Source organism: Echinops telfairi, unplaced genomic scaffold (genome assembly GCF_000313985.2).
Source record: "Echinops telfairi isolate 266 unplaced genomic scaffold, ASM31398v2 ScPeMD7_7475;HRSCAF=8513, whole genome shotgun sequence".
In the NCBI taxonomy this organism is placed as follows: domain Eukaryota; kingdom Metazoa; phylum Chordata; class Mammalia; order Afrosoricida; family Tenrecidae; genus Echinops; species Echinops telfairi.
In genome coordinates, this window is record NW_022111379.1 from 11454228 (window position 1) to 11466449 (window position 12222).

General features: G+C 60.3%; 1 protein-coding gene across 1 annotated transcript in view; it reads right to left on the reverse strand.

Moving 5' to 3' along the window:
- Positions 1-10661, reverse strand: part of PSTPIP1 (proline-serine-threonine phosphatase interacting protein 1) — a 19646-nt gene extending 8985 nt beyond the window's left edge. The window contains exons 1-5 of the mRNA XM_045285673.1: positions 10540-10661; positions 9664-9906; positions 8600-8674; positions 1789-1823; positions 1491-1597 (exon numbers count right to left, since the gene is read on the reverse strand). Of these exons, the coding sequence (XP_045141608.1) occupies positions 1491-1597; positions 1789-1823; positions 8600-8674; positions 9664-9906; positions 10540-10661 (582 nt within the window). The remainder of the gene's footprint in view (positions 1-1490; positions 1598-1788; positions 1824-8599; positions 8675-9663; positions 9907-10539) is intronic.
- Between the last annotated feature and the right edge of the window lie 1561 nt (positions 10662-12222).

A 12222-nucleotide genomic window follows, 5' to 3' on the forward strand; every position in this document is an offset into this window, starting at 1 on the left:
TAGCACAAATACACGGATTCACATGTGCACACAGTCACATATGCTCAGAAGTGCTCACGAGCACGCCTAGCTGCTCACATTCACACAGGCCTGCATGCCCCCCCTCCCACTTACTTACAGGCCCTGGTGGCTCTGACACCCCCCTCAGCCTGGGCCCTGGGAGGCTGTCTCTGGGTGACCTGCAGGTCAGGGTAGCCGAGAGCTGGGCTCTAGAGGGTTGTGAGTTTGGATCCTTTCTCTGGGCCTCAGTTCCCGCTCTGTGACGCAGGCCTAGGGTGCTGTGAGGTTCAGCCAGCTAGTGGGTGGGACCGGGGGTGCAGTGGGGGTAATGCTACAGCTTCTGCTCCTCCCCCGTGAGTTCGGCTGGGCCCCGGGCAGCCCTGCTCTGAGGATCGAGGCCCAGGGTGCAGCCTGGAGTTAGTGAAGAGGATTAAGTGGCCCCCTCTGACCATGCCCTGAGATTCTAGGCACCCCATTCCACAGATAGGGAGGCTGAGGCCCAGGGAGGGCGCTACCCCAGGCTCGGCCCAGCACAGACCACACCCACTCCTGGCACACTCAGGCACACCAGGTCACTGCACACCTCACCTCTGGAGAGAAGATGGAGCAAGCTCAGCGGGGAGTGAGGTCGGGGAGAAGGTCTGAGATAGAACTGAAGATGAAACGCCCCTCAAATGGAGGCTGGAGCCTGTTTGTGCAGAGGGCTTAGTGGGGGGCCTGTGCCAGGGTGGTGGTGGTGGTGGGGTATCCTCAGCAAGAGACCTTGTCCTTGAGGTTCAGGCACACAAGCCAGAGCAGGATGAGGGCTCTGAGATATGTCGGTGCTCTCTGCACACACACACACATACACACGTGTGTACCTGCATGTGTGTGCACACGCCCCACCCACGCTGGCCCTGTGCTCGCAGGACCCTGGTTGATCACCAGCTTTTGCAGACCCGCCACAGGAAGGAGAGCTCGAAATAGCAGGCCCGTCACGGCAGGCGCTCTGCGGGCCAGTCCCACCTCAGGGGGCTGCCTGCATCAGCTGGACTGGCGTCTGGTGCTGGCTTTGGGGACCCATTGTCTGCTCTGGAATCCAAATTTAGAACGCTGACAGCCCGAGGCCTGGCTGGCCTGATGCAGCCTCGCTGGGCTCTGGTGACAGCCACTGCTGTGAGCTGGTAGCCCCCCTGCCTAGGCATACCCAGGGGCCTGGGCCCAGCCGGGGCCCGGGGCTTGGGAGACAAGGGACAGACTAGGGGCTCCAGAAAGCTCGTGGGGAAATGGAATTTGGAGATAGTGGGGTTTTCCCACTAGCTTTTTGAAGCCCCCCCCTCTGTGTCCCATCTTGTAAAAGGGAAACTGAGGCACAGGGGGCTCTGGCTTGACCAGGACGCCCAGGCTCGGCCCAGCCTTCAGTTCTGTCAGGAGAGCCTGCCACCTTCCAGGCCTAGAGGTCCCAGTGAGGGGGAGCCCACCCCACCGCACCCCGCCTCCCCCACCCTCACCTTCTTCCTCTGCTCCTTCTGCCGCTCCCTGAACTCCTCGAGGCTGCGCAGCTCCTCCCTCAGGGCCAAGGCCAGCTGGATGTGCGAGCTGCCCACGTTCTCCATTTCTGAGTGGCAGCGGAGACGTCAGTCCTGCTGGGCCTCGGCCGCCGACACCCTCACCCAGCCTGGACCCACCCAGTCCCAAGGCCGCGCCTTCTGTGTCCTCTCCCAAATTCCCCTGGTGCCAAGCTGGGCAGGAACCGCCCCTCTCTGTGGATGGCGATGGGGTCCCCTGCAGCTTGGGGTGAGCACTTACGCTGTTTCAGGGAGTCGAAGGAGGTCCGCAGGGAGCTGCAAACAAAAAGGTAGTCAGCCGGAGGGGAGCACGGTGCAGACCTGAGGCCTGCAGGCTTGTCTACCGACCCACGCCTTGCTGTGGCCAGTCCCGACTCACAGCCACACGGTAGGACAGACAGAACTGCCCCGAGGGCTCCAAGACTGTAAGGCTGTGGGAGCAGATGAGAGGGCTCGAAGGGCTGACCTTGCAGCTAGCAGCCCCATGATCAACACTCTGTCACCAGGGTGCCTTCTGCTCGCCTCAAGGTCTGATTTGGGGAGGCAGTCCCTTGGCAGCTCAACAGTGACCTTCAGGGGCTCTGAGGCCAGGTGCCCTCTTAAGGAGTCATGAAGCAAGCCCCTCTCACGCCACAAGATAAACCACCAAAGCCCCTCCCTGTCTGCTTCTAGCTGCTGCCTTAGAGACCGTGGGACTGTCTCCCAGACTGACCCTTCCACCACAGGTCCAGCCTCTCCCCACCCCTGCAGGCCCCCAGGCCCCTCAGGACCTCAGGGGCAGGTTGGTGAGAGGGAAGGATGTGAGGGGTCTTCAGACTGAGGAGTAGGGAGGACGCTGCCCAGATGACTGCTGAGAGAATCTTCCCTGTCCCTGTTGGATGGCCCAGTGGGGCACGAGGACCGGAAGTGAGGGAGTTTCCTGTAGGGAACAGGCAGCCTGGGGCCCCGAGGCAGCAGGGTGAGCCAGTCTGAGCAGAGCTGGCCGAGGAAGCTCACCCACAGAGCCACGGACAGAGCTGAAGCCTGGGCAAAGGTATAGCCAGGTGAGTGATGGGGTGCCCTTGGTCGGGGGGTTCCAGGCTGAAGAGCGCCCCTTCCCCAGCCCCCTCAGAGGGGTGAGCTCCTCATCCAGGGGTGTAGACCTGGGCAGGGGCTTCTTCCTGCTTTAGAGGCCCACAGGCATTAGAATTGGGCCTTGGAAGCAGACGGCATGGGCTCAATCCAGGCACCGCCTCTGGCGTGCTGTGTGACCATGGGCAAGTTACCCACCCTCTCTGAGCCCCATTTTCCCTTGCGGTCAAAGGAGCAGGAGGACTGTCAGGCGTGAGCGCAGTTATATGTGTAAAGACCCCACGGTAGCACCTATTCAAAAGCAGGTGCTTCACCAGGGATGTCACTACTCAGCATACTCTGATGGGTCCTGGGGGGTCCCACAGGCCTCTGCCACCTGACCTGAGCTGTCCTCTAGTACGTCTCCCTAAGAACTTACCAAATGCCCCATCTTATTGGGAAATCCCCCCTCTGGGGCCTGGCCTCAGGCAGGGTCCCTTGCAGGGCAGGCTGGCCTCCCTGTCCACCAGTCACAGCAGCCTGAGAGCATGAGGAGCATGTGTGAGGGGTGCCCACATGGACTGAATGTCCAAGCATGCAAACATGGGCACCTGTCGGATGCAGACTGGCCCCAAAAGGGGGCCCCTTTTCGCTCAAGGTTAAAATTCTCCGCCCACATTGCAGCCCTCCAGCCTAGGAATTAAACCAAACCGCAGCTCCTTCCGGTTTAGGCGCTGCAGGTGATCAAGGCCCACAGGATAACCCAGCCCAGAGCCTGGCGAGGCTTGCTGGACTCACCGGGCCTGTAGCAAGGACATACCGTGCTAGGTTCTGGGCCCAGACCGCCCCGCACATCTTCCACAGAGAAGCTCGCCTGCCCCCTAGTGCCCACAAGGCAGCATGACACCCATCCAGCCAGCCTGAAGAGGCAGCCTTTATGGGGGCTCCTTCCTCTCATTGAATAACTGGGGGAACTGAGACCCCAGGAACAGTAGCAGCCTGGAAGTTCCCACAGAGATCTGGGCCTGGGGGAGAACGGTGGAGACCTGCTTGATGCCGGACCCTGTCCCTAAACCAGGGGCTCAGTGTGGTCTGCACAGGCCAGCAGCAGCCGCCTCCCGGGAGCTTCCTGGAGATGCATTCTCAGGCCCCGTGGTGGACATCCTGAAGCAGAAACTCTGGGCTCTAATACGCCTCCAGGTGCTGCGGCTGCAAGGTGTGTGTCCTTACTCTCTCCATTTCACAGATGTGACACCCTAGGGGCAGCGGGGAGAAGACACTGTCCCCTGATCACACAGCTGGGAAGAGATAAAGGGAGGTGAGACCAGGCGAGGCTCGCCCCCTGCTTCCTGACAGAGGAAGGAGGGGGCGGCCGCCATGGACTTTTCTCTATTGCAGTGGTTCAACCTTCCTCATGCTGCGACCCTTTCATACAGTTCCTCATATGGTGGTGACCCCCCCAACCATAAAATTATTTTCGTTGCTACTTCATCACTGTCATTTTGCTACTGTGATGAATCGGGCAACCTCTGTGAAAGGATCGTTTGACCCCCAAAGGGGTCGACACCCACAGGGTTGAGAACCGCTGCTCTAATAGACTCTACTCCTCGGCAGAAAGACAGCATGCCCTTTCCTTCCCTGGTGGCGTAGGGGTTACACACTGGGCAGTGGTCCTCAGAGTTGGCAGTTCGAAACCACCAGCATCTCAGAGAGCGGCAGAGGCTCTCTACTCCCATGAACAGTTACAGTGTCAGAAACTCACAGGGATAGGTAGTTCTACCCTGCCCTGCAGGGTCACTCTGAGTCAGTACTGACCTGATGGCAAGGAGAGTGGTTTTGGGTCTTAACCCCCTCTTGCCTGGTATTCTTTTCTATCCCTTCTGAGCACTTGTTCCTGTTGTCACCTCCCATCCAGTGCCACCTCACTGCACTTGGGGTAGACCTGATACCTGGTTCTCCTCTCCCTTCTGTCCCCAGGCTCACAGCCCAGGTCTGCAAACTCGGCACTCATCCCAAACCAGTGTGGCCTCCCTCTCTGCCTGGGCTCCAACGTCCCTGCCCTCAGGGTTCTCAGTGCTGCCACCTACAGGCCAGCTAGGTGTACAGGGCCCAGGTGCTCCTGGCTCCTCCCAGACTTCCAAGAAGGGGGGGGTGTCAGTTCTGATGCCCACCACATGTCAGCAGACTCTCCCCAAGTGACTGCTGTTAAGATCTGATTGCATAGAAGGTCAGGGGCGGCCTGAAGTTACTTTCTGCTTCATGAGATGCAGCAATGATGGCTTCTCATAGCTTTCCCACGCCTGGACCCCCGCAAGTCCTCGGTCTGCCCTGTTAGCAGTCACCAGTGCCCTCAAGGGTAACCCATCCCACTGCCCTTTGTGACTTGGCTGCCAGGAGGCTCAGCCCGAAATCCTGTGTCCAGATGCAGCCTAGAATTCCAGAAGGCAGCACCCCCTTTCCTCTGCCCACCACATGGCAGGTGCCACCTCAAACCCTGCTTTAGCATCCCAATCCCCTGCCCCCTGGCCAGCCAGGATGTGCCCATCTCACAGGGACAGGTGAGCAGGGGGCTCCCAGGATGCCTGGCAGGAATGGAGCCTCCCTTCCAGCTTCCTCAGTGAGACCCTGAAAAGCGAACAAGCCCTTCTGACAGGACAAGTCAGGGTTCAGCTTCTCCCGAGGGGGGCCAGAGAGGCTGAGTGCGTTCAATCCAACGCCTCTGGGGCTGTTGGTCTTGCTCTTTGGAAACTGCACGGTGCTCTCCGGGGGCTGGCCTGTCCTGCCCACTGCAGTTCCCATCTCTGGAGCCCCTGACCTGCACAGGCTCCCGCCCTGTGGGCATCCTCAGAACCCAACTGGGGCAGGATGAACAAGAGTGGGGGGAGCATGGAGGAAAGGGCACACCCAGGAGTGGGGAGGGCCCCTTTCCAGGGGGTGGCCGTTCAGCCCCAGGCCAGAAATGGAGAGAAACACACAAGGGCAGTCCTAGAGAGGCAGCAGAGGGCAGAAAGGCCGGAGGGCAGGGGACCGAGGCAGGCAAACTTCCTGCTGGGCTGGGTGTGTTGAAACGCCCCCTACACTGACCTAATGCTGTCTGTGAAATGCCCTGGACATTCTCATGGGGGTCCCTGGAGTTTGGGGACCATGTCTTGTTTGTGCATCCGGTCTACCCATTGCCCAGTCTGCGGAGTCAATGTAGGAGGAGTGGAATGTCAGCCAGCTGTGGGAACCTCCTTGTGCTGTCTGTGGCCTGAGCTGCCAGGCCCGAGGGAGGCTCCTGGGGGTGGGGGGGTTGACGTCCAGAGACGACACAGAAGAGCCGCATCTCTCTCAGGCACTCGCAGGACTATTTCTGGGGTCACTTCACTTCCTCTGGCTTTTGTCCTCCCCATCTGCCCCCGCCCCAAGCTTTCCACCCACCCCCACCCTCACCCCACTTCGCCTGCCTTTCCGGGGGGCTGAGAATGAGTGTCCTGAAATACCTGGGGGGCGGGGTTGATCAGCTGAGGGCTAAGGGGAAGCTGGGAGTGTCCCTCCACCCAGGATGGGCCAGGTCTGGGGGACAGGGCACCTGCAAGACACAAACCCTATGAGTCTTGGGGACAAGGAGGTGACACGGGTTGTCACAGCCATCACTCACACCTCCCTCAAAGAGCCCTCTGGGGTTGGGGTGGTTAGGGGCCCTGGTCTAAAATGAGACTGAGGGTGGGACAAAACGGGGTAGTTTGGGAAGGCTTCCTGGAGGAGGCGGGGTAGGGTATAAGGGAGCCCTGAAGGGAGGTGGCACCACAAATGGGGAAGAGAATGACGTGGCTCTTTTTCTTTTAATTCTTGACTTAGCGCTCACTCGGCCTAGGGCACGCACACATTAGAAGGCTCAGCAAGTACCAGAGGCCTGATTGGACTGGTGACGGAGTCCCTGACACAGAGCATAAACACGGCACGAGTGGATGAATGATTAGCCATCCCGGCCGTAGCACCTGCCACGTGCATCAGCAGCACCTAATGAGCGCCTGCTGTGTGCAACCATGTGCTGTGTCGCATGGAGCACCTCCCTCTCCACCTGCCCTCTGCCCTCCTTTCCAGGAAGTGCTCTGCTCTGCTCCTCAGGCCCAGCTGATGGTCAGCTCAGGGCAGCACCGGCTTCTACATGTGGGAATGGCTGCCGCTGGGCCCCAGAGGCCACAGAGCCACGGGCTCGGGCCCTCTGTGGGCTTTTGTTTCTGCCTTCCTGCCTTCGGGCTGTCTGGCTGAGTGAGGGACCTGGCTTCCCCAGCCCGGGATGGCTTCCTCCTCGGGAGGCAGGATGGTAGAGCCCTGGTCTGGCTTCCACCCTCTCAGCACCCACTTTGGATCAAGGCCTCCTGCTCCAGGGCCTCCCTGGCTCCACCGTGGAGCGTAACTTCGCCAGCGAGCCCTTGGCTCTGGGCCAGCGGGGACGGGGGAACTGAGACTGGTGTTGATCTGGTGTTCCGGGGTGCTCAGCTCTCATTGTGACTGACCGCCTTCTTTCACAGCACTCAGAGTTGGGGGGCGACCACCCCGAGGTCAGTAGACTCTGCCCCTCCCTGTTCACTTCCTGCTCCTCCACGCCTCCCCCCTGGTACTGCCCTCCAGTTCCTGCCTCCCTCTCTCTGCTGGTGGCTTCTCCTTCCTGGTGTAGGCCCTCTGACTCACAGCCCCCTGAATGTGCCTCAGAGTCCCAGCCTCAGCACCCACCCGATTCACCCGCTGTCGGAATCCTCCCCCCCAGGAAGTTCCCCTCTCCTCCCTCTTCCTCAGTTATGCCCCCACCCACCCACGCCCTCCCCCAGCCAGCATCTTCCCGGCCTGGGCATCTCCTGTCAGTTCCCTCAGAGCCCCACGCACCAGCTCTGTGGAGGAGGACAAAGGCTGGAACCCAACCCCCAGTCAGCACCACTGCCCACCAAGCCGACCCACGGAAGCGGCCTCAGAGAGCGCAGGCCGGCTGCCTGCAGCCCCGCAGCTCACACAGACTGAGCAGGGAGTGGCGCTCACTGGCCAGCACAGGAGGGTTAATGGGCAGGCTCACACCAGGCCTGCCTTCCTTCTCCGGCATTCCCTGGCTCCCTGGGGGAGGTGGGGGATGGTAGAGGATTCAGACAGGGTCTTTGGAGGGTAGAGAGTGTTGCCTGATCCCCACCTGAGCGACCTGGGCGGGGCTTCAGAGCTCGGTGCACCCACCCCCTTGGGCAGTCAGGCAGGTCACAGGCTTGCCCTCTCCTGAAGTTGCAGGCTGGGGTTGGCCTAGGGGTCCCCAGAAGTGAGAATGGTCCTGGTGCATCCTCGCCCAGCAGGGGGCACCCCCCTCCCCCAGCGGTGTTTCCATTCCACCGTTAGAGAGTCATTGCTTCAGCTACACAGAAATCCATCACCTCCGGGCCAGGGCCCCTGCACACAGAGGCCTGCCTCCAAAGAGAACCCCAATTGCTTCAGATGGACAGCTCTTTGTATTGGCTCCCCCTCTGAGCCCAGCCTGGGTTCAGTTAACCCTTTTGGATCAATTCATCACACTGCTGGGGAGGTGGCGACACGGAAAATTTTAGTGACCAACCCGAGGTGGGACTTAGACCCAGCTCTGGCCACATCGCTTTTGCCGGAAACATCAGGCGGCTCTGGGTAGCGCAGTGCAGGGCTCTGCCGCCTGCCCCCTCAGGACTATGAGATGTTCGAAAGACCACCAGGCTGCTGTGTGGCCAATCCCTGTGGGCTGCTGGCCTCCTCCACCCACGTCACATCTGGTACCGAATTTGCCCCTACACAGAGCCTGGTCTCCCAGAGGCCTTCACCCATGGGCCCAGGAGGGCCGTGGTCCTGATGTAAGTGACCACACCTGCTAGCTGGGCAGGGGCCACAACACCTGGCACTGAAGTCCACAGGTCCTCCCTGGTCCTCCCCAGCCCACCCATGTCTGGAAAGTGGAAACCCTCCTAAGGGCCCAGAAAGGAAAGGACCGAGGCCCAGGGCTGGGGGCCTCTTACTTGATCTCCGTCTGGCCGCCTGCCTTCCGGGCGATCTGCACCAGCTCCTTCCCGTAGCGCTCCTCTGCTTGGGCCCTGCAAGAACCGTGTGCGCATGCTGAGCCCCTAGGCTGGCTCGCTGGCTGCGTGGCCCTACACCTGCACTCAGGTAACAGGCATTGCAAAGGTGGGGCCACCAGCTTCAAGGGCTTCAAAAGTCCACGGGGTGGGGGGGGGAGTGAGGGGGGAGGGATCGAAAGCTAATGGGATTTCTCCTTTGTCTGTTGTCCCAAGACAGGGACATCTGAAGGAGTGTCGAAATATTTCCCCCGCCAAAAAAGCTGGGGGTCTGGAGACAACAGGAGAGAGAGGATCCCGAAGTTGCAGAGCCGGCACTCTGAGAGCAGCGTGGAGGCGGTTTGGCCGCCAGGAGAGGGGCTGGTGGAGACGCGGGCGGCACCTTTTGGTGATAAAGATGCCCCCGAATGGCGCCAATAGCTCAGCGCAAAGCCTCAGGTTGTCAGGTTGGAGGCCACCCTGAAGCACTTCAGGGGAAAGGCCTGGTGATTTATTTCGCGGGGTGGGGGGGGGAGGGGGGAGGGAGACAGCCACGGAAAACCCTGCAGAAGACGGTGCTTCTAATCTGATATATACGGTTGCCAGGCTGCTGCGTCAACGCCATGGCCACTGCTTTTGTCTCCTTACCCAGGGCAAGGGGAACAGCAAACCGACGCCTCAGCACGAGAGGGCTTTTGGGAAAGCATCTTTAGCCTCCAGAGAGAAAGACGGAGCTTTGCCCCCCAGACACCCCCCGCCCCCACACCCCAAGATCAGGCACAAGGCCAGGATGCCTGCTCTCCCACTGCCCTGCAGCTCTGTACTGGAAGTCCCAGGCGGAGCAGTTAAGCCAGAGGAAGAAATCAAAGGCTTCTAAGGGGGGGAGGGGAAGTGAAACTATTTCTATCTACAGAGGACCATGGTCCTCTAGAAAACCCCAACGAATCCACACCAAAAACAGCGACGAGCTAAAAAGTGAATTCCGCAAAGGCGCGAGGCCCGAGGTCAACCGCCGGGCCGAGGCTCACCTCTGCCGCAGCAGCTCCTCCACGTCCTTGCACATCTTCCTGCCGTCCAGCAGCCGCTGCAGCAGCACCTCGTAGCCGGTGTGGGCCGTGAAGTCCCTGCACTGCGCACACAGAGGGACACATGACTGCCAGGGGCCGCGGCAGTGCGGGGGCAGGACACAAAGGCCTCGCTGAGCTGCGTGCCTGCCTCGGGGCCCAGCCTCCTGCTCGACTTCCCTCTGCCCCCTGCCGGGGTCTTCAGACCTGGGTTCACACAGGTACACAGGTTCGCATTAGGTGTTTGCGGAGGAAACATGCGTGAGAGAGCCCCACCTGCTGGCTGGACATGGGCACAGCACCTAGCCTCGGAGCTCACCGGCCAGAACTAGCCAGCAGCCCAGTCCTGTGAGGATGGCTAGCATCAGAGACACTTGCTGGTTGCCAGGCACTGCTCACGTCACCCCGCCCCACCCCCAAGTGAGCCTACCATCTTAACCATGTGAGGTGAACGGTGACCTTGCCCAAGGTCACGGATCTCAAAAGTGGCAGGCCCAGCGCTGAAGTAGCAGTGCGGCTGGAGTCCCTGCTAGTAACCTTTGCAACAGACAGCCTGGTCGCCCCTTCCCATCGGCAGTGTGTAACGCGCCACACTGGGCTCTCTCTGGTGGTCTTCTCCCACTAACCCTGAGTGGTCCTCATTGGAAGTGACACCTTGAGCCAGGCTGGGGTGGGGAGAGGAGGGTGAATAGTTTTCCCACCCACCCCCTTGGCAGGGCAGTTACCCGTCCAGCCCTGCTGTGAATGTGAGTCACCCTTGGGTCCTCAGTGGTGTGTCTGAGCTGTGGGATGTTGGGGGAGTAGAGGTGGGGAGGGGTCAGAGGGTCTGCTAGGGCTTGCCTGCCTCGCATCTCCTGGGAGTCTGCACACAGGGCCTGTATCCGCCGGAGGATGCAGATCCTGGCAGAGGTTTGAGACACTGCAGAAATGCGGCTCGGTCTCCTTCCCGGGCTCATCACCATGCTTATGGGAAAATCCCCATTCCCCAGAGGACTCTGCCAGGCCAGGGAAGGTCAGCGCCTGCCCTGAGACTCGGTCACTGCACTCTTCAGTCCCTCCCAGACACAGGGACTGGCCCCCGGCTTCTCTGTCAGTCTGCATCCTGTCCCACTCTGAGAGCTGGGAGAATCAATGGGGCTTCCCAAGGTCACAGGTACTTGGAGGAGACCAAACTGAACCTGTTCCAGAGTCCAAAGCAGCCACCTCTTCTCCCATGCGGCGCCCTTCCTCTCGAGTCACTGTTAGGGATTTTTGGGGGGCAGGGGGAAGGTGAGGGGTGTCTAAAGCAAGGAGAGCGTCCAATAGGAAGAGTATTTGAGCCAGGTCTTGGCAAGAAAAGGCACTGTTCTTCAAGGTTCAAAGAGACTCCGGAAAAGCACGGATGACCCCCACCCCCAATTAGCAAATTCGAGATAGGAAGCCTCGAAGTTCATCGCTCTCATTGCCATCAAGCCGATTCGGACTCCCAAGGACCCTGTAGGGCAGGGTAGAACTACCCTCGTGAGATTCTGGGACTCTGCACGAGTAGAAAGCCTCTTTATGGCTTCCACGTCTGTGGCTCTTGTGTGTAGCCACTTACCCACTGTAAGCAGGTAGTAAGTGTGTAGCCACTTACCAGCAACAGACCCCAGTTTCCTGCCGCCCTGGCCTCTGCCCCTCCCCGCAACTTCTCTACTGCCCCACAGTCCCAGGAAGAAACCCTCCAAGAGAGGGGAAGGGTTGCCTGAGGGACACTGGGCAGAGGCAGGAGCAGGATCAGGGTTCCCAGGGGAAGATGGGGAGCTCGAAGCAGCAAGCAGAATGCTCTACCCAACCCATGACCTCCCCCCAGGTGGAAATAAAAGCGAAGCTCAACCTACATTGGCCATTCTGGCAGAGGCTGCAGGCAGGCTGGTCCCCTGGAGCTCAGGTCCCGCCCAGAATGCTGCCGGCTGAGTCCTCAGAGCCAAGGGCACTAGCAGGGGCTGCCACAGTGACCAGGCTATTCCGAGGAAGTGCCTAACTCCCGGGGGCTGCCCATGACCATGCCTCCCTACACCCCCACCCCTCAGTCTGCCTGCCCCTCTTCCCTCTTACCCACACACCTCCTTAAGGGTGTGGGCTCTGACTCATTGCTGGGCACCAGGCAGACTGGAGACCCAGTAAGCTGCTCAGGAGATGCGGGAGGAAAGAAAAGGGTGGATGCAACCATCGGTTAATTAGCTGCGCAGGCGCACCCTTCAGAGTCCTGTACCAGAGTCCCTTCCTCTGGGGGATACCCACTAACTCTGCCCTCGGGGTTCCCAGGGGCCCCTGTGGGTCGACCCCATTCAGGAGCACAGACCAGTGCTTCCTTCTGCAGCTCAATCATTCACCTCCCCCTGGCAACCCCCAGCCTCTGTGCCCTAAAACTTGTCTCTGCCCCTGCCCTCTGTGGGATTGCCAAGTCCACTGACCACCACCCACATCTCCACCTCCCTGAGTCTCCACAGGGAAGGGGCAACGGGCGAGAAGGCCCAAAAAGGGAGGCAACCACTCACGGTC